The sequence below is a fragment of the Enhydra lutris genome, unplaced genomic scaffold (assembly GCF_002288905.1).
Source record: "Enhydra lutris kenyoni isolate GAN:26980312 unplaced genomic scaffold, ASM228890v2 scaffoldscaffold67, whole genome shotgun sequence".
NCBI lineage: Eukaryota > Metazoa > Chordata > Mammalia > Carnivora > Mustelidae > Enhydra > Enhydra lutris.
This window is the reverse complement of record NW_019154151.1, coordinates 3,710,520-3,732,730: the sequence shown is the minus strand read 5'-3', so window position 1 is coordinate 3,732,730 and position 22,211 is coordinate 3,710,520. Positions and strand designations below refer to the sequence as shown.

Here is a 22,211-nt window from a genome sequence, read left to right as displayed (position 1 = left end):
ACAAACTGAGGGTTTTGGAGGAGAGGGGATGGGGGTCTGGGTCAACCTGGTGGTGGGTATTAAGGAGGGCATGTATTGCATGGAGCACTGGGTGTGGTGCATAAACGATGAATTTTGGAACACTGAAAAAAAATAATTAAAAAAAAGTCCATTTCTTGGTTTGCCTCTTCTTGTTCTCCCTGTGTATGTTTCTTAACTTCCACATAGGTGTGAAATAATATGGTATTTGTCTTTCTCACTGACTTATTTCAGTTAGTATAATACTGTCTAGCTCCATCCATGTCACTGCAAATGGCAAGATTCCATTCATTACGGCTGAAGAATAATCCATTATATATAAATATGCATGTGTATATGTGTGTGTGTGTGTGTGTGTGTGTGTGTGTGTGTGTATGCGCACACACACACGTACATACACCACACCTTCTTTTGTCATTTATTAGTTGGTAGACACTTGGCTCTTTCCATAATTTGGTTATTGTTGATGATGCTAATATAAACATTGGGGTGCAAGTATCCCATCAAATTACTGTGTTTGTATACTTTGGGTAAATACCTAGTAGTGCAATTGCTGGATCATAGGGTAGCTCTATTTTTAACTTTTTGAGGAACCTCCATACTGTTTGCCACAGTGGCTGCACAAGTTTGCAATTCCCACCAACATTGCAAGAGGGTTCCCCTTACCTTGCATCCTCACTGACATATTGTTTCCAGGGCTGTTATTTAGCCATTTTGACAGGTGTGAGGTGGTATCTCATTATAGTTTCAATTTATATTTCCCTGATGATGTGTGATGTTGAGCATCTTTTCATGTGTCTGTCCTCCATTTGTATGTCTACTTTAGAAAAATATTTACTTATGTCTTCCAATGATTTTTTAACTGTATTATTTGGTTATAAGATGTTGAGTTTGATAAATTCTTTATAGATTTTGAATACTAACCCTTTATCAGGTACATCACTTGCAAATACCTTCTCTCACTTTTCTCACCCCACAGGTTTCTTTTTAGTTTTGTTGTTTCCTCTGTTGCACAAAAGCTTTTTATCTTGATGAATTCCCAACAGTTCACTTTTGTTTTTGTTTCTCTTGCCTAAGGAGACATCTCTAGTAAGAAGTAGCTATGGCCGATGTCAAAGAGGTTATGTGTTGTCCTTTAGGGTTTTAATGGTTTCCTGCCTGACATTTAGGTCTTTAATCCATTTTGAATTTATTTTTCTGTATGGTAAAAGAAAGTGGTCCAGTTTCATTCTATTGCATGTTGCTGTCCAGTTTTCCCAACAGCTTTTGTTGAAGAGACTTTTTTCCATTGGATATTTTATCTTGCTTCACTGAAGATTAATTGACCATATAGCTGTGGATCCACTTCTGGGTTTTCTATTCTGTTCTATTGATCAATGTGTCTTTTTTTGTGCCAGTACCATACTGTCTTGAGGTGGTAACCTTTTCTGATTCATAAGAAGGAATCAGAAATTGAGAAAAATACAATAATTTATATTTCTCAAATTATACTCAAAATACAACCTGAATTTAGTAGGTAAAGTAATATGATAATTACTAACAATTGTGACAGCAGTAATAATATTAGTTTTGATTTGAAAATATTTTCAAATTTATTCAATCAATTTAGAATCAATTTCAATATAAATGCATACACTTCATATGTCTAAGAGCCATAGATTAACAACCCTAAGTGGATTATAATGGTCAATTCTATTCTTCAGTTAACTCAGGTTTAAAAATCTCTGCCCAAAATAGTAGATAGTATTTCCCCAGGATTGGCATCTTATCCTCTGAAGTTTGGCTCACATGCAAAGCAGGACTAGAGAGGAAGGGGAGCACTGGCCAAGTCATTTACCTTCTAAACAAATCTACGGTAATAAGAGCAAATCACTCAATAAATATTGAGCTGAGCATTTGAATTCATAAATTGCTCTCTTTAGCACTTTCAAACTAATCAATTACTATATTTAGCAAGAGATAACAGGAGTATAAGTTAAATCCAAACACAAAAAATAAACCTAATGTTAAAAACAATAGAATTTTTGTTTTCATCTCTTAACTGGTTCCCTGACTGCATCTGTATTCTCCTAATATATGGATATGTCAGAAAAAGAAACTCCCACGTAACAAATAATAATTTTCAGTTTTTTCTGTCCTTTCCTCTCCCAAATTCATTCATCCAGGGCTATTTTCACTTGCTTGCTTGTAAATCCTACAAAAAGTCTAGTCAATTTATCCATTGCCATCTCCATCTGAGCTTCCAACAGTCAGAAAAACAGAAAAGTTCAAAGCATTTGGAAAAGCGGTAAGGTTCTAAAGTATGCCAGTGAGATATTTTGTTGAAAAAATCTACTTCCTAAAAGTCAACAGGTTAAAATTCACAGAAGGAGGCAAGGATCTTTGGAAAATGAAAAATCTTTTCATCACTTTAATCAGCAGATTTAAAATGCTCTTCATCCACAGTGGGGTAGATGTAGCCCTCAATGGTCAGATACTCAAGAGCTTGCTTGAAGGCCCTGCCGCTCAGGCTGTAAAGCTGGGTCTGGAGCTCATGTACACTTTTGCCTTCCCGTTGAGGACATTCACGGATCAAACGCAGAACTTCCTTGTGGATGAAGTCAAGGCGGTAGTACTCGCCATACTTCTGGACCTCATTTATTTTTGATGGCGCACTAGGTCCAGAGGCCACTTGGTGGGCTTTATCCAGCATCATATGTGCATTGACTGTTTCCAGAATATGTGTGGTGAACTCATTCATGTCCTCTAGGACTCGGATATTCAATACCTCGAGGCCCTTTACTTCTTTAAAACATGTGAGGATACCGATCACTTTGACATACACTTCCACTGGAAGAAGCGATGTGCCCTGTTTTGCTTTATTTCTTCCGAGCCACTGGCGGACCTCAATAGGCTTGGTGATCATATCATCAATTCTGTAAAGAATGTAGTTGGAAGCTCTCTGGCCTTCTGATTATCCCCACAATAGAGACCTGGGAAACTTCAATTCCCCTTATCTTGAAGACACTGTCAACCAGGATGGAGGTGGAGCAGCTGGGCTTACACGACAAGGTATAATACACTGAATTCGGACCCTGGATCTTGGGGTCTTAGTAGCAGGAGCTTCACCACCCTGAGATGGCTGGTCATTGCTTCCAAAAGTTTCACCCACAGCAGAGATGCTGCCATAGCTCACAAAACCGTTCTTATTCATCTTAAGAAGAGCTCAGAGAGATTAGGAGGTAGGTTTTCGCTGTAGTCAGTGAGTTCCTCAGGAGGGCTCTGACCGCTTCAGACAGCTACCACCAGAAGTTCGATGTGTGGTGACGCAAGCAGCCTCGCGCGACCTATGGAGCCAACCAGCTACCAAAATGCTGCTCTCTCCAGCTAATGAGGACCTACCAGCTTCTCACCAGGTCCCATAATTCTTTGGAGTTGTATGGTAGTTGCTGGCCTATATTTTAAAGGCCCCATGTATTATTTCAAGCTTTTCTTGCCATCTGTATAAAATGCATTTTTATTAGGTACCCCTCCCCTTCATTCCTAACTGCCACAACTTCTTCGATAGTCACTTCTTAAATATTCATTTATTCACCCACATAATTTTCAGAGCACTAAGTGCACTATGGTAAAGAGCTATAGGTTTATATGGCAGAGGTAGCAGGGGTGCGGGGCAGGGCACAAAAATGGTTATGGTTCTCAAAGAATTCACATTCATTAAATCATTTGTTCAATCATTAAAACCAGAAGCATTCTAGATGGTCATCATATTCAAAAGTAAATCACATCTTACCTCTGCCTTTTTAAGGTTTTTTTTTTTATTATTATAGAACTATAATTTTCCAGTTATTCTGACAAATACACTATCGGTAAAAAGAAATAGTTGATATATTTTAATTCCTACATCAATTCAAATGAGTTCTAAATTATTTTCAAGACTCTACCAATAGGTCGGAGAAATACAAAATGTGGTCTCCATTAGATATTAGGAAAAACATGAATAAAATCAAAATACCATTTCTGTACACTTTTATGCAGTAATTTGTGAACTTAAGACTGTAGCAATTTATATGAATATCTCCCAGAATATTTTCATATTACATTGAAAAGCCATTTTTCCTCATAAAACATTTTATTGGGGTTATAATTAACTTAAAGGTTTTTTTATGATTAATAAAGAATATCAGTTATTGGAATCAACCACTGGCAAAGAACTTCATTAAAAATACTTTGTAGTTAGGGACGCCTGGGTGGCTCAGTTGGTTAAGCAGCTGCCTTCCGCTCAGGTCATGATCCCAGTGTCCTGGGATCGAGTCCCGCATCGGGCTCCTAGCTTGGCAGGAAGCCTGCTTCTCCCTCTGCCTCTGCCTCTGCCTGCCGCTCTGTCTGCCTGTGCTCGCTCGCACTGTCTCTCTCTCTCTCTCTGACAAATAAATAAATAAAATCTTAAAAAAAAATCCTTTGTAGTTAGAAAATAACCTAAACTTGTAGAGCTTTGAGTTTATTAATACTTTCTCTCATTTCTTTTACTGGTTAAAATAATTTAACTTTGGTATGCCAAATTACAAAAATATGTGAATAGTATATCTAAAACTTATAGAAAGAAAACTGTATTTATTTCTCAGCCAGAAATTAATAATACCAGAGCCAATATACTTAATTTGTTTTACAAATAAATATAATAATTGTTACCTTTGCACACAAACTGCCAAGTAAATGTGGATATTTAACTTCTGGATCCATGTTTTATATAATAAAAGAGGAATTAAACATCTAAGTAATATCTGTATTCCTAAAATTGCACAGTATTAAGATATCAGAATAACTATATTTTATCAAATGTTTACAACCTAATAATCAGACATTGCTGTTTTATTAGCTGACATCAGATTGTTCAGAAAACCTTGAGGTTAAAATGATGTAACTGATTGTATTCATAACAACTACATTCAGTACAAATTGCATGAATTATACCAAAATGGTAAGAACCACCCCACCTACCTCACAGGATTGCTGGTTAAAGAAACCCTCAGAGATTCAAGGCAGTTAAGAAGTTTCTCATCTGAAATACCAGATCGTAATTCATGAACATATTCTTGTGAAGACAAGGTACATTCATGTTTGCTGTTCTTCAACCCTCCCTATAAAAAAAAAAAGAAATCACATTTTAGAAAAACAACAGGTTTTGAAATAACTTTTAAAATAATGCATAGACTATGCAAGTATTTTATTATAGAAAAATATGTGCAGAGTGCTATGCACTTAAAAATTCTTGGTCATAGAAATGACGAGGTAAAATCAAGTTATATACATATCTCAACACTCCCCTCATCCTCATTTAAAAAGAAATTATACTGCTGGTACTCATAGTCTGAAAAGACTATGGACTTGAGATTAAGTGTCACTGACAGGGATGCTTAAATTTACAATCCAGGCACTAGCATTAACCCACAGAATGAACATTTACAAATCATCTTATTAAATTTCCTAGTTAATATGCTTATGTTCTATACCATAAAACACAAGTGAACAAAATTTAATATAAAACATTACAGATAACCAAAAACTACTGAAATGTATCAGAGAATTAGCCTACCTCAAGAAACAAGTGAAAACAGTTATTAAAATGTAAAACAGTAGTCTCCATTTAGCATATTAATCATATTAGTCTAAAGTATTCACTAATTCCCAACTATTCCTTCCTATAATACTCCCATGTTGTATATTAATTTTTAAAAGTCATTAAATGCATTTATCTGATAATGACTAGTTTTTGCTTAATTTCCAATATACATGGGGTTATTTCTAGAACTCATTATCTCATCACAGCTCCTTAGCTTCATCACCTTGCCATAATAACTATATAAGTAGTTTGGGGAAAAGACTGAGAGGAAAACATCATTAACACATTCATTGCAATAATAACTCACTTTCACATTCTAGATATACAGAATCATATACATAATCATTCTAGATATATATTACAAATGTATTCCCCTGAATTAAAATTCTAGTTTGAGTCACATATTTCAAGTTTGTACTGATCACACTCAATTTTCTTTAAGTACCTAAGCTAGAATAAGGAAAGTGGTTTGGTTTGGTTTTTTTCCCTAATTTGGTAGAAGCTATATCATTTGAGGATATAGAATTTTAAAAATAATGTGTTAACAATAAGAAATGGATTCCACAGGGTTTCAGGGTGTTTGGCTTTTATCAAGAATGCCTCAATGCAGAAATTGACATTCTTAATGTCTGAATTTTTTTTAATTCCACTGAATAGTAAGTAAATGTTTGAAGTCTGATAAAGTCTTTTTTTAAGGTTTTATTTATTTATTTGAGAGACAGAGAGAGACAACATGAGCAGGGGGAAGGGCAGAGGAGAAGTAGACCGCCTGTTGAGAAAGGAGTCATACATGGGGCTCGATCCCAAAACCCTGGGATCATAACCTGAACCAAAGGCAGATGCTTAACCAACTGAGCCACCCAAGCACCAATGAAGTCTGGTACAGTCTTGCAGGGACCTGTATTCCCTTCTGGTGCTATAGCACTATCACTATTATAAAACTTAAGACACTGAGGCAAAGGTCATTATTTATGTCTATCACTCTTCTAGACTCAGAACTCTATGCGAGATATCTAACCCAGTGATTCGGTTTAGTGAGCCTCAAAGGAAGTGTGCTATTATTGTATCCGGCCAATAACAATTACAGATCAAGGAATACAGTTTCATAGTTTTAGATCACATATTTTGTATAATTCACACTAACTTGATTTTTTTATTTGTTAGGATATACAGATGTTTAAGACTTCTGCTGAATAAATCACGACATAGATGGCAAAGTAAAAATATCACCATGAAATCTTTTCCACATTTGTTTTTTCTTTTTTTTTTTTAGATTTTATTTATTTATTTGAGAGAGAGATAGGGCACAGGGGGAGGATGAGAGGAAGAAGCAGGCTCCCCACTGAGCAGGGAGCCTGATGTGAGGCTTGATCCCAGGACCCTGAGATCATTACCTGAGCCAAAGGCAGACGCTTAACTGAGCCACCCAGTCAGTGCCCCATTTCTTTAACTTATTTACCCAACACTTAGGGCTGTAGAACCACAAAGAATGATAGCAAGTAAACATTTATAATATAAAATGTTTCAAGTCTGCAGTCACAAACCACTTTCATATGACCCTCAAACCCATTTTCATAATTAATGGATAATGAGGCCCTACCAATCCTTCCCTGGAGGCTTGTACATGAGTTTATTACTGTAGAATGACCTTTGTATTTGCTGTTTTCTCTGCCTGGAGGATTCTTACTCCTAATATCTCCATCCCTAATTCATCATCTAAGTCTCAACCCAATAGTCCTCTCACCACCACATTCATCATCACATCATTTTATATCTCATTCATAGTATTAGCTCAGTGTAACCTTACATCATTCAGTACTCTACTTGTTTACTGTGTCTTCACTATAAAAACATAAACTCTATGAGGCAGGAACCTTGCCAACACTGTTCACCATTTTGTCCCCAGATCTTAACACAATGCTTGGCACACGGTAAGTACTCAAAAATATATATATATGTATGTATTTTTTAAGTAGTCTCCATGTTGGGCACTTTAACATGGGACTTGAACTCACAACCCTGAGATCAACACCTCAGCTTAACCAACTAAACCACCCAGGAGCCCCTCAAAACATCTTTCTTTAATTCGTGGATGGATGTATGGATGGTGAGTAAACAAATGGGTGAATGTCTGATGAGTTCAACAAGCAGAAATTTCAAAACTTAGTTTAGATTTGCTTCACAATATTACAGTTCTGAGATGTTCCATTACCATATATTCAGAAATGCTAGTGTAGAATAGGTAAACTGAGACCGTGTACGGCATCCTAGGAAGAGCTCAAACTGTCACTGGGCTTAATTGTGACACCTTCACTTATCTAGGTAATCTCTGAGCAGACTATTCAACTAATCTCTATAAACCTGTTTACTAATTCCTGATATCGGGTAGTAGACACTTACCCCTCATGTTTATTTTAAGGATTAAGTGAGACGATGCATATAAAGTGGTCAAAACAGGCATTTTGTATATGTTGTCTCATAGACAAAGTAAGCTGCTTAGAAATGTTTGTTCCCTTCTTCTATATGGTCATGGCGGAGGTATTTGTGCCTCATGGAAAAACTGGGACAGCCTAATACCTTAGGACACCCTCCTCCCCCAACCCTTAGAAACAGGTTTAAATTTAAATTATGTAATTTAAGATACTCTGTGCTTAGAAGGACTGAAAGGAACCTAATGGAGCAATACAAGAAATACATAACCTTATAAAACAAATACCTTTTATCAAGCTTTCACGGGTTTTAACATAAGTTCATACTTGAAGATCAAAAAAACATAATAGCATATAAAAGATGAGCTGACCATTAAATATCAGCTCATCTAATAATATCATTACAAAAATAGAAAATCATGCTGACTGTCCATGGTCACCTAATTAGTGAAGTTGCAAGAATAAAACACGAATATTCTGGTCCTCAGGTTACTTCTTTTTCCACCATATGTCACTTTCTCTCAATACTGAATAAAAAATCAGAGCACCAACTACTTAATTATGAAATCTGTACTACAAATGCCAAAGTATCTTCAGCACAATCAATATAATGCAGTATGTTAAAGAAATCACAAAGAAACAAAACAGTGCAATAGATTAAACTAATTCTCACTATACTTAATAGAACTGTAATACAAGAATGACTTATCATTAACATCCTGTTCTGATACTGAACAAAGGAAACAAGTAGATAATGGAAATTTTAATTAGCTGCTCTGTATGAGATTAATGAAAATTACCACTGTGCCCATTTGATCTCTAAAAAATAATGCATACAAAGTTAGCAATTACCATGTATCATGCCATTCCAAAGCTAGGTTAACAAATAGTTTTCCTAATTTGAAGGCATTCCTTAAATTGGAAATCATTAGGATAGAGATAAATGTCACTGTGACTGTACTTATGTTACTCTAAAACAATACACAAAAAACCAAAAGATACTTTGGGCCAGTTTAATAATTACATTCCCTTAACTCTGACATGAAATGCTAATATCAAAATCAATGATATTCTAAAAAGAACACTTTAGGATTACATTGGAGATACTTTTTTTAAAAGGTTTTATTTATTTATTTGACAGACAGAGATCACAAGTAGGCAGAGAGGGAGGCAGAGATAGAGGTGGAAGCAAGCTCCCTGCGGAGCAGAGAGTCCGACACGGGGCTCAATCCCAGGACCCTAGGATCACAACTCCAGCCGAAGGCAGAGGCCTTAACCCACTTAGCCACCCAGGTGCCCCGGAGATACTACTTCTAATATTACTATTTATTTATTTTTATTTTAATTCCAATTAGAAAACATACAGTGTCGTATTACTTTCAGATGTACAACAGGGTAATTCACCACAACACAATACCTAGGGCTCAACATAGTGCATTCCTTAATCCCCACCAGCTATGTAATTCATCCATCCCGCCTACCTCCCCTCTAGCAACCATCTTTCTTCTCCATGATTAAAAGTCCATTTCTTGGGGTACCTGGGTGGTTCAGTGGGTTAAAGCCTCTGCCTTTGACTCAGGTCATGATCCCAGGGTCCTGGGATCGAGCCCTGCGTAGGGCTCTCTGCTCAGCGGGGAGCCTGCTTCCCTTCCTCTCTCTCTCTGCCTGCCTCTCTGCCTACTTGTGATCTCTGTCTGTCAAATAAATAAATAAAATCTTTAAAAAAAAAAAAAGTCCATTTCTTGATTTGTATCTGTGTCTCTCTCATTTTTTCCCTATTACTTCTGTGTTTTGTTTCTTAAATTCCACAAGTGAAATTATATGGTATTTGTCCTTCTCTGATGAACTTTTTTCACTTATAATACAATTCCAAGAGTCACTGTTTATGCACCACACCCAGTGCTCCATGCAATATGTACCCTCCTTAATACCCATCACCAGGCTAACCTATGCCACAGCCCCCTCTAAAACCCTCAGTTTGTTTCTCAGAGTCCATAGTCTTTCATGGTCCATCTCCCCCTCCGACTCCCCCCACTTCATTTTCCCTTCCTTCTCCTAATGTCCTCCATGCTATTCCTTACGTTCCACAAGTAAGTGAAACCATATGATAATTGACTTTCTCTGCTTGACTTATTTCACTCAGCAGAATCTCCTCCAGTTCCACCCATATCAATGCAAAAGCTGGGTATTTATCCTTTCTGATGGCTGAGTAATATTCCATTGTGTATATGGACCACATCTTCTATATCCATTCACCTGTTGAAGGGTATTTTGGCTCTTTCCACAGTTTGGCTATTATGGTCATTGCTGCTATGAACATTGGTGTACATGTGGCCCTTCCTTTCACTACATCTGTATCTTTGGGGTAAATACCCACTAGTGCAATTTCCAGGTCATAGGCTAGCTCTATTTTTATTTTTTTTTAAGATTTTTTATTTATTGGGGCACCTGGGTGTCTCAGTGGGTTAAAGCCTCTGCCTTCGGCTCAGGTCATGGTGTCAGGGTCCTGGGATTGAGCCCTGCATCGGGCTCTCTGCTCAGTGGGGAGCCTGCTTCCTCCTCTCTCTCTGCCTGCCTCTCTGACTACTTGTGATCTCTGTCAAATAAAGAAATAAAATCTTAAAAAGAAAAAGGATTATTTATTTGAGAGAGAGAGATCACAAGTAGGCAGAGAGGCAGGCAGAGAGAGCAAGGAAAGCAGGCTCCCCACTGAGCAAAGAGCCTGACACGGGGCTCGATCCCAGGACCCTGAGACCATGATCTGAGCCGAAGGCAGAGGCTTAACCCACTGAGCCACCCAGCTCCTCTATTTTTAATTTCTTTTTTTTTTTTAAAGATTTTATTTATTTATTTGACAGACAGAGATCACAAGTAGGCAGAGAAGCAGACAGATAGAGAGAGGTGGAAGCAGGCTCCCTGCAGAGTACAGAGCCCGATGTGGGGCTCGATCCCAGGACACTAGGACCATGACCTGAGCCGAAGGCAGAGGCTTTAACCCACTGAGCCACCCAGGTGCCCCTATTTTTAATTTTTTGAGGAAACTCCACAATGTTTTCCAAAGTGGCTGTACCAACTTGCATTCCTACCAACAGTGTAAGAGGGTTCCCCTTTCTCCACAGCCTCTCCAACATTTGTTGTTTCTAGCCTTGTCAATTTTTGCCATTCTAACTGGTATAAGATTGTACCTCAATGTGGTTTTGGTGAGTAGTTTTTCACTATATATAACATATCTTTAACCATTCCAGTTGATGGATACTAGGGCTACTTTCATAATTTGGCTATTATAGATATTGTTCCTGTAAACAGAGGTCAATGTGTACATTTGAAGTGGTTATTTTTTAATTCTTTGGGTAAATATCTAATAATATAATTACTGAATCATACAGTAGTCCTATTTTTAAATTTTGGATGAAATTCCATGCTGTTTTCCACAGTACCTACACCAGTTTGCATTCCCACCAACTGTAAGACAGTTTCCCTTTCTCCACATCCTGCCAATACCTGTTGTTTCTTTTGATGTTGATTATAGCCATCCACAGAAGCACGAAATGTTATCTCACTGCAGTTTTGATTTGTATTTCCCTAATGATCAGTGATTTTGAGCATCTTTTCATAGATCTGCTGGCCATCTGTATGTCGTCTTTGTAAAAATGTCTATTCATGTCTTCTAAGATTTTTTTAACTGGATTATTTGTTTTTTGGGTGTTGAGCTTTATAAGTTCTTTATGGTTTTAGATATTAACCCTTTATCAGATACGCCATTTGTAGATTCCTTCTCACATTCAATAGGTTGCATTTTTTTATTATTTCCTTTGCTATGCAGAATTTTTTTATTTTGATGTAGTCCCAAAAGTTTATTTTTGCTTTTCTTTCCCTTGCCACAGGAGATCTAGAAAGAAGTTGCTACAGCCGATGTCAAAGAGTTTACTGCCAGTCTTCTCTAGGATTTTGATGGTTTCAGGTCTCACAATTAGGGCTTTAATCCATTTTGAATTTGTATTTGTGTATGGTTTAAGAAAGTGGTCCAGTTTCACTTAATTGTGGAACATAAGGAATAGCGTGTAGGACATTTAGAGAAGGAAAGGAAAAATAAAGGGGGGGAAGGGAAGGGAGACAATCCATGAGAGACTATGGACGCTGAGAAACAAACTGAAGGTTTTAGAGGGGAAGGGGTGGAGGAAGAGGTTAGCCTGGTGATGGGTATTAAGGTGGGCATGTATTGCATGGAGCACTACATCAAAAACTAATAATATACTATGGTGACTAACATAGTAAAAAAAAAAAAAAATGTGGTCCAGTTTTATTCTTCTGCAACTTGCTGTCCAGTTTCCTAAACACCATTTCTTAAAGACACTGTCTTATTCCAATTGAACAGTCTTTCCTGCTTGCTCCAATATTAACTGACTATATAGTTTTGGGTTCATTTCTAGGTTTTCTGTTCTGTCTCATCATTGTGCCTATTTTTATGACAGTATAATATTATTCTTATCACTACAATTTTGGAATATGACTTAAAGCGCAGAACTGTGATACCTCCAACTCTGCTTTTCTTTCTCAAGAAAGAAACGTTTGAAGCATGCTTTAACCATGCAGGGTCTTTTTGGTTCCATGCTCATTTCAGAATTCTTTGTTCTAGCACTATGAAAAATGCTATTGGTATTTTGATGGGGATTACAGTAAATATGTACATTCTTTGGGGTAATACTTTATTTTAACACTTTAATATTTTAATACTACTTGTTTTCCCTATAGACTGTCCTTCCATTTCTTTGTGTAACTGACAATTTCTTTGTTTTTTAATTTTGTTTTGTTTTGGTTTTTGGTTTTGGGTTTTGTTTTGTTTTTTTACACAGAGCGAGCAGCAGGGGAGGGATAGAAGGAGGGAGAGAATCATAAGCAGGCTCCATGCCCAGCACAGAGCCTGCTGCAAGGCTCAAGCTCACGACCGTAAGATCATGACCTAATCTGAACTCAAGAGTATGACACATAATCAACTAAGCCACTCAGGTAGCCCTCATCTTTTACTTTTACCAGTGTTTTATACTTTTCAGAATACAAATCATTTAACATTTTGGCTAGGTTTATTACTAGGTATCTTACTGTCTTTGGTGCAATTGTAAGGGAGATGAATTCCTTATTTTCTTCTTCTGCTGATCCATTATGGGAGTATGATAATGCCACAGATTTTTGTATGTTAATTTTGTATCCAATGATTTAACTGAATTGGTATATCAGATCCAGCAATTGTTTGGTAATATCTTTGCATTTTTCTGTAGATGGTATCATGTCATCTATAAATAGTGAAAGTTTTACTTCTTCTTTGATGATTCAAGTGCCTTTATTTCTTTTTCTTTTCTGATTGCTGAGGCTAGGACTTCCAGTACTATGGTAAGTAGCAGTGGTGAGAGTGGACATCCCTGTCTTGTTCCTGACCATAGAAGAAAAGCACTCAGTTTTTTCCCATTGAGAATGATATTAACTCCAAGTTTTTCATATATGGCCCTTATTATGTTGAGGTATGTGCCCTCTAAACCTACCTTGTTGAGGGTTTTTATCATAAATGAATGTTGTACTTTGTCAAATCCTTTTTCTGCATCTACTCAAGTGATCATACTGCCTTTATCCTTTCCTTTATTAATGTGGAATATCATGCTGATTGATTTGCAAAGATTGAACCAGTAACACAAGAATAAATTCCAGTTGATCATGGTAAATGATTTTGTAATGTACTGTTGAATTTAGTTTGTGAGAATTTCACTGAAAATTTTTTCATCTGTGTTCATCAGGATATTGGCCTGTAGTTCTCCTTTTTATTGAAGTCTCCACCAGCTGTTAGTATTAGGGCAAGGCCGGCCACATAGAATGAATTTGGAAGTTTTCCCTCCAACTCTTCATTAAATGTTGGGTATAATTTGGCCGTGAAGCCATCTGGCCCTGGACTTTTATTTTTTGGAAAATATTTGACTACTGATTCAATTTCTTTGCTGGTTATTGGTCTGTTCAAGTGTTCTATTTCTTTCTGCTTCAGTTTCAGAAGTTTATATGTTTCTAGAATTAATCCATTTCTCCCATGTTGTCCAATTTGTTGGCATGGAATTTTTCATAATTTCCCCTTATAACTGTTTGTATTTCTGTGGTGTTGGTTGTTATTTCTCCTCTCTCTTTTGTGATTTTATTTATTGGGGTCATTTCCTTTTGATAAGCTTGAGGAGGGGTTTATCAATTTTATTAATTTTTTCAAAGAACAGCTCCTGCTTTCATTGACCTGTTCTATTGTTATTGGTTTTGTTTTTTAGTTTATATATCATTTATTTCTGTTCTAATCTTTAATGTAAAATATTTAATATAAGAAATACATGGAAATACATGAAAATGAACACACAATGGTCCAAAACCTTTGGGATACAGCAAAAGCAGTCCCAAGATGGAAGTATATAGCAATACAAGCCTACCTCAAGTAGCAAGAAAAATCTCAAACAACCTCCCCTTAAAACTAAAGTAGCTAGAGAAAGAACAACAAATGAAGCTGAAAGCCAGCAGAGGGAAAGAAATAATAAAGATTACTTCATACACCTCTTTGGTTTGGTTTAGTCCTAGGAATCTTATTATTTCACATGCAATCATAAATAGCATTATTTGTTAATTTCTCTTTCTGCTGCTTCATCATTAGTGTATAAAATATTTACTGAGAGTTTTACTTCTTCCTTACTGATGTGGATACATTTTACTTTTTTGTTGTCTGACTGCTGTGACTTAGAACTTAAAATACTGTGTATTTGGGTGCTCCATGTTGGGTCATAAATATTTATAATTGTTATTTCTTCTTGTTGGATTGTCCCCTTTGTTACTACATAGTGTCTGTCTATGTTTCTTCTTACACTCTTTATTTTAAAGTCTACTTTGTCTGATATAAGTATTGCCTGGCTTTCTTTAATATCCATTTGCATGATAGGTGTTTGTCCATCTCTCACTTTCAATCTGCAGGTATCTTTAGGTCTAAAATGGGTCTTTTACAGGCAGCATATAAATGGGTCTTATTTTTTTAATCCATTCTATCACCCTATATCATTAATTGGCGTATTTAGTTAAGTCACATTCAAAGTAATTATTGATATTTACTTATTGCCATTTTATTACTTGTTTTGGGGTTATTTCTGAAGATTCTGTCTGATCACTCAAACTTTCATGTTTTGTTGATTTTCTTTGGTGATAGATTTCAATTTCCTCTTTGTTCTTTTTACATTTATTAGTGGCTTTTGATATACAGTTACGCTTAGGTTTGTATAAAACCTCCTCTGTATATGCCCATCTATACTAAGTTGATAGTCATTTAAGTTTGAACCCTTTTTTTTCTCTTATCCTCCCCATGTTCCAGGTGTATGTTATTATATTTTTACATCTTTTTTTTTGTTAGTTCCTTGACTGATTTTTTTAAATAATATTCATTTTTCTCTGCTTTTTGTGTTTCATACCTCTATACTGTCACCTTTGGTATATCCATTCCATTCAAAGTGTCCCTGTCAATATTTCTTGCAGACATGGCTGAGTAGTCATTAACTCCTTTAGTTTTTGTTTCTCTGGGAAACTCTATCTCTCCTTCTATTCTCAAAGCTAGCCTTGCTGGACCAAGTACTCTTATCTGCAGATTTTTCCCATTCAGCACTTTTAATATATCATGCCACTCCCTTCGAACTTCTAATGTTAAAAAGCTCCTGCTAGTCTTCTGAGTTTTCCCTTGGAAATTACTAACTTCTTTCATCTTGGTGCTTTTAAGAGCTGTGATCATGATATTTTACCAATTTAATTATAATATTTCTTAGTGTGAGTCTACTTTTGTAGATTTTATTGGGGGTTCTTTGTAGCTCCTAGATCTGGGTATCAGTTTCAGTCCCCAGAATAGCAAAGTTGTCAGCTATTATTTCCTCAAATAATTTTTCTTCACCCTTTTCTCTCTCTTCTTATCGACTCCTATAATACAAATGTTACTACACTTGATGGAGTCAGAGTCCCCTAAGTTTATTCTCATTTTGAATAATTCATTTCTCTTTTTTCAGCATGATCACTTTCAGTTACTCTGTCTTCCAGGTCACTAATTCCTTCCTCTCCTTCTTTCATCCTACCATTCATTACATCAAGCGTGTTTCTCATTTCATTTATTGTGCCCTTTACCTCTACTATGTAACTTCTTATCTCTGTGTTAAAGGTGTCACTTACGTCTCCCACTCCTTTCCCAAGTCCAGTATCCTTATGATCTTTACTGCAAATTCTCTATCAGGCATCTTACTTATATCTGTTTCACTTAGCTTTCGGGCCATGGCCTTGTCCTATTCTTCATTTGGGATGAATTTCTCTATCTCCATTTTTTCTGCTTCTCTGTGACTGTTTCTATGTGTTAAGAAAGTTAGTTGTGTCTTCTGCTCTTGAAAGTAGTGACTTTAGAAAGAGAAGGTCCTTGGGTGAGATGCAGTGCAGTGTCCCCTGTTTACCAGAACCTGGCACTTCAGGAAAGTGTCCTGTGTATGTTGCTTATGCCCTGCCCTTATGTCTGAGTCACTTTTTCTTTTGGTGCAGTGATCTGCACTGACCACCTGTTGTGGACTCTGCTTGTTCCCTGTGGTGTTTAGTGGGACTAATGAAGGCCAGCTCTGTGGGGGCGTGCCTGTCGGGGAACTAGAGAGAGGGATGGCAGTACAGCAAAGTTTGTGTTGAATCACCATCCTATGCTGGATCTCTCAATACACTGTGGTAGATGGGAACTGCATGCCGGAGCTACCAGGGATGCACAGCAGGGTACAGCTGGGTCTGGGGGTGCACAAAGAGGCACCATCGGGCAGTTAGGCCCAGCATGGCAGCTCTGTGCAGCATACACAAGAGCAGCTGTGCCCCTGGTAGATAGGCATTGGGCACAACAGTAGGTGGGTATGCAAAGCTGAGTGCAGGGCACTATGCCTGCAGGGCACAGGTAGCTCGGCGCTGTACATTGCAGCTCCTTCATGCAGCACAAACATGGCTGGGGGCATGTAGTTATGTGTAGCACATTATAGTGCATGGCTGGGCACCATGGGGATGTGTGCAGCACACACTGTGGCAGCTGTGCACTAGTGCCTGGTCACTGACTGGGGAACATGGGCCTGTTTAGCAAAATTTGCTAGCAGGCTTAGAATGGGCTATTCCTTCAGGAGAACTTCTGGGCTTCGTACACAGCTAGGGGTTAGATAGCAGGTGGCGCTGTGTTTATGCTGGAGAGTGCAGGAGGAGAATAGCACCTGCCTTATTTTTATTTTTATTTTTGGAGAAGTCCAGCAACATACTTTGAAGTCAGTATGAACAGATTTGTCTCCCATTTGACCCCAGCTTGTGGAAACTGGTAATTTTATGTTGCCTCTCTATGCAGGTTTCTGTCTCTTTAAGGGTCACAACCTAGCTGTCACTCACCCTCAGGGATCACTCAGTGCACAGTCCCCAGACATTAAAAGCTTCTAGTAGGACTGGTTTTATAAACTCTTAGACTTCAGCCCTTCTGGTTTTTAAAGCCAAATGTTATGGTGATTAGTCTTCCCTGAGTGAGTTCCCTGGACTGAAGACCTGTTTCTCTCCCCTCTCTCCATGCAGCTCTGCCCCTCCTGTGGGCAGCCTCCCTCCCCCTTTCTGAGTTTCCTAACCTTTTAGATGCAGCTTCTTGTCTATATTTAGTTCCTTCTACCAGTATTTGGATTACATGCATTGGTTTGTTAACTTGGATATGGGCAATATCTACTTAAAAACATGGGATACGATGAGCTCAAAGTCTTCCTACTCTGCCACCTTCCCAAGCTCCCCTTACAAGACTTTACCACCACTTCTGAATTTTGATTGATTTAGTCTGAGCATGATCTGTCATTCTTCAATGTAAATACACATTTACTTGTATTCTGAGTTAAAACTTCTACTTCTAAGTTGTAAAGGTATCTTGCTATAAACGCTGGGAAGAACTACTGACTTGTACATGAATATTTTCAACTCCAGCATGCACACAAATAGCAATTACTATCAGTGGTATGACCTTCAAATAGGAAAGACAATAATATTGTCAAAAAAACAGAAATATTGTTACTGTTACTGACCATGATTTGTAAACCATAATGTAGTCAGTTTTCTTTGGCTACATTATTCACACTGAGTTTCTTATCTATCATTGCAGTTCTCTGAAAAGAAAATGTTATACATTAACAAATTTGGAATTATATCTACAATGGTTCACAGTATTGTTTTGAGAGGCTCCTATAACATTAAAAGCATTAAAAAAATAAAAAAACAGTTTTCCTCATCATCTGTTCCTTGAGTTTCAGTAGGAAAAGGAAACAAAACAAGAGCCTGGTTCAAGTCAATCTACCTGTTCATTCTAATAGTGATGTATTTGGTGAGCTACACAACTCAATATATTGCTAAAAATTTACAAGGCTCCTCTTCAGTTATATATGAAACACATTTCAGCTAAATTTTTCTATCTATAGGCTTACATATGTTTGTATAAGACTTTTTTCCTATATTCAAATGTATTACCAAATTAATATCTTAAATGACTTCTATTAAAAAAACTTATTTCATAAAGGGAGATTAAGAGTTACATAATTCATTTATCAAAAAATATATAAGCTATTTTAAAGAAATAGATTACAATATTTCAAATAATTTGATTTAAAGTTTACAGTAAAAATTCTTGAAATTGTTTGAAAAATTCAGCATAAAAGATACTACATATTATCAATTTGGGATCTATAAGATAAAAACCTACTCAGAAAATTACTATCATGGTATAACTTCATATTGTCATTTTCCATTGCAGGACACAATATTTTTAATTAAGACCTTTTAAAAGGGTGAAATAAGAGAATATATTATGAAATTCTAGGACAGGGAAAAGAAAGTTCTTTTTAAACCAATATGACAAAACCATTAAGGTGAAGACACTGGAAGAAGATGGCCATCTATAAGTCAAGGAAGGAGGTCTTCAAAGAAATAAACCCTATGGACACCTTGATCTTTGATCTCTGGCCTCTAGAATTGTAAGAAAATAAATACTTGTTCTTTAGGTCACCCAATCTGTGGTATTTGTTACAGCAGCCCTACCAAACTAACATAACATCAATCATTTTTACATTCATCAAAGTAAAAATCTATATATTGTCACTGTATAATTCAAACTGTTTGCTTCTATTATGATTGTTTGAATAAACTTATGTTAAAATAATGAAAAAGCATCATTATTCTTCAAATTTATACATATTATTTGTCCCAAAAGGATTTGACTAAGTTCATATAAATGTGATTAACTAAAATGTTTAAAGTACAGGGCTTTCAATGAGAAATCATGTATTGTTTACTTACTGAAGTTTCTACATAGCAAACACTAGATAAACTATTTCACCCAAAATCACAGATCTAAGACCATCAAAGAAAAAATATTTACATCATTCTTTCCGTACATGTACTATTAGAAATGTCAAGTAAACAGAACCTCTAATAATGTATTTAAATTCTGTAGCCCTATTGTTTTTTCTGTTGTGAAACACATAATTTGTAGACTATGGAGGAAAATATTTCATAATAACATCAAATAATTGTTCAAATACACATTAAATTTTAGTTTTTTACATTAACTGGGACAAAGGGGTGATATTTTATGTTTTTAAACATTTCATTTGTTTGAGAAAATGAGAGAGAGAGAGAGAGAGAAACGAGAAAGCACGTACAAGAGTAAGGGGAGTGGCAGAAGGACAAGCACACTCCCATCTAAGTAGGGAGCCTAAGGTGGGGCTCAATCCCAGGATCATGGGATCACAACAGAAGCCAAAGGCAGACATTTAACTGGCTGAGCCACACAGGCACCCAGAAAGGATAACATTTAATAAGTAAAATGTTGATCTCAAAACACTGAACTGCATTTCTTACCAAAAAACCACCTCATTTGATCTGTACAGTTTCAGAGACAAAAACAAGGAAAAGATAAACCACTATTAAATAATTTGCTAGTGAAGCCTAATTAAAATATTTAATAATATTGAAAATTAGGAAGTCTGTATGATAATAAATCTGCCATGCTTCTCTTTCATATGAAACAAAATAAATATATGATGTATTCAATACTTAAAATCTATTCATATTTTCTTTTAAAACAAGTATTTCACAATTAGGGTGAACACTGGGCATATGGGTGAGTCACACCAAGTAAACCCTTAAAACTCAAAAGTGTAGCTACTAACAATTTTTATAAGCCCTTATAACCAATCACAGTATTTGATAAAAGAAAGCTTAAGCATTATACTTACCTTTTATTTGACAAAGGTCCTTGAGACATATCAGATAACGAAATGTAAACAGATTTAAAGTAACCCAGGAGTTCCTAACACTAGGTCCCAATTCATGGAGTATGTACATGTAGAAGGGAAGAAATAACATCTGTATTTTCAATACCCACTTAGTTGAAGCTGGCATCATCTTCAACTATGAATGTAGGACAGACCACATTAACGAGCACCTACATCTTATCAGTATGACTAAAAGAAGTCACAGTTATTTACCTATTGTACCACACATACCACATTTGTAACACTATCTCAAAATACCAATTATGCTCACTATTTCTTCAGAATTACCCTAGTTATACAAGCTAACACTTGTTATTTAATAAATATTGTAAAGAAGCATTTGCTATGTCTTCATTTTTAAGTTATACTTTCTATTTTGAGATAATTATAAATAACCATGTAAATTAAAGAAAACTGCATAGAAATTATGTTTCCCCCAGTGGTAATATCCTGCACAATTATATAACAATATCTCTCACCATCAGGATAATGATAATGAGAAATCCCACCTATCTTATTCAGTGTTCCCTAGTTTCACTTGCATTTCTGTCTGTGTGTATGTGTGTGCGTATGTGTATTTAGTTCAATGCAGTCTGATCATGTGTACATTACGTAACCAACCACCAAAATCAACACACAGAATATTTCCATCACCACAAAAATTCCACATTTTGCCCTTTCATAACTACATTCAAATCCATCCCAGAACCCTCCATCCCTGGCAACCAATAATCTATTTTCCATTTCTATAATTATGCTTTTTAAAGAGAAAATCTTACATTAGTAACTTTTTGGCACACATGGGCTTTGTTCAGTCAGCAGAATAACCTGGAGATTCATACAAGTTATTGCACATATCAATCACTTGTTCTTGTTTATTGCTGAGTAGTTTTAAATAGAAAGGATACACTACGGTTATTTTGCCAATCACCCACTGAAGTATGTGGGTTGTTACCAATTTTATTCTATTATAAATTAAACATCTATGCACATCTGTGTACAAGTTTTTGTGTAAATGTAAGTACACATCTATTCCTCTTATTTTACTTTGAAAAAAATAATTCGGTAAGTTATTTAAATATAGTTAGTTTCCTTTGTAATCCTATCCATTTTATGTTTTACACTTAAAAACATGATTCTGGTGAGGAGCAGGGGGGAAACCTAACATGGCAGAGCAATAAGAGGACCCTATGCTTCCCTCATCCCTCAAACACACCTAGATAATTATCAAATCATTCTGAAAACCCAAGAAATTGATCTGAGGACTAACAACAAACTGTGCAACTAGAGGGAGACAAGATGCCACACTGTGGAAGTTAGGATGTGCAGAGATGTGTTTTGGGGGAGAAACAGATCAGACCATAGATGCTGTGGAGAGAAGGGAGCCCTGCTCACAGAGAAGGGCAACAGAGAGTGGAGCACAGAGAAATACACACATCCCCAGAGGGGAAAACCAGTCCCCAGTGACACTGCTGAGCAAACAATAAAGGCTGATTTCCAAGAGTTTTTACAATGAAAGGGAAATCAAAGACTGGAGTTTTAGAGGTCCCAGGTGTGGCTACTGTAGAGCCCATAGGGTAAAGCAATGATCCTGTGGAAAAGGAGGGCAGACAAGGCAGGGGCAGACAGCACAACCTAAGGATCTCATGGGATGGACTGGGAAAGATGGTTCCTCCTACTTGGAGCACATCTCGAAGAGGTGGCAATGCCTCGTGGCAGACAAAACCACTGGCAAGCAACATTTTCCTCACCCACCCTTCATGACAGGCACAGAGACACATAATAAGAGTAGCTAATCTGGATACAGGCTCACTG

General features: G+C 36.6%; 2 protein-coding genes across 3 annotated transcripts in view; both read right to left on the bottom strand.

The window, feature by feature from the left end:
- The window catches only part of LOC111159173 (diaphanous related formin 2), a 1,005,724-nt gene that overhangs the window by 762,231 nt on the left and 221,282 nt on the right, over nucleotides 1-22,211 (bottom strand). For both annotated transcript variants that reach the window (XM_022521608.1, XM_022521609.1), the window contains one exon: nucleotides 4,999-5,138. In XM_022521608.1, the coding sequence (XP_022377316.1) occupies nucleotides 4,999-5,138 (140 nt within the window). The remainder of the gene's footprint in view (nucleotides 1-4,998; nucleotides 5,139-22,211) is intronic.
- On the bottom strand, nucleotides 2,429-3,211 carry LOC111159176 (replication protein A4). Its single transcript, XM_022521610.1, is given in 3 exon segments — nucleotides 2,429-2,966; nucleotides 2,968-3,053; nucleotides 3,056-3,211. Coding segments are annotated over 3 exon segments (780 nt in total).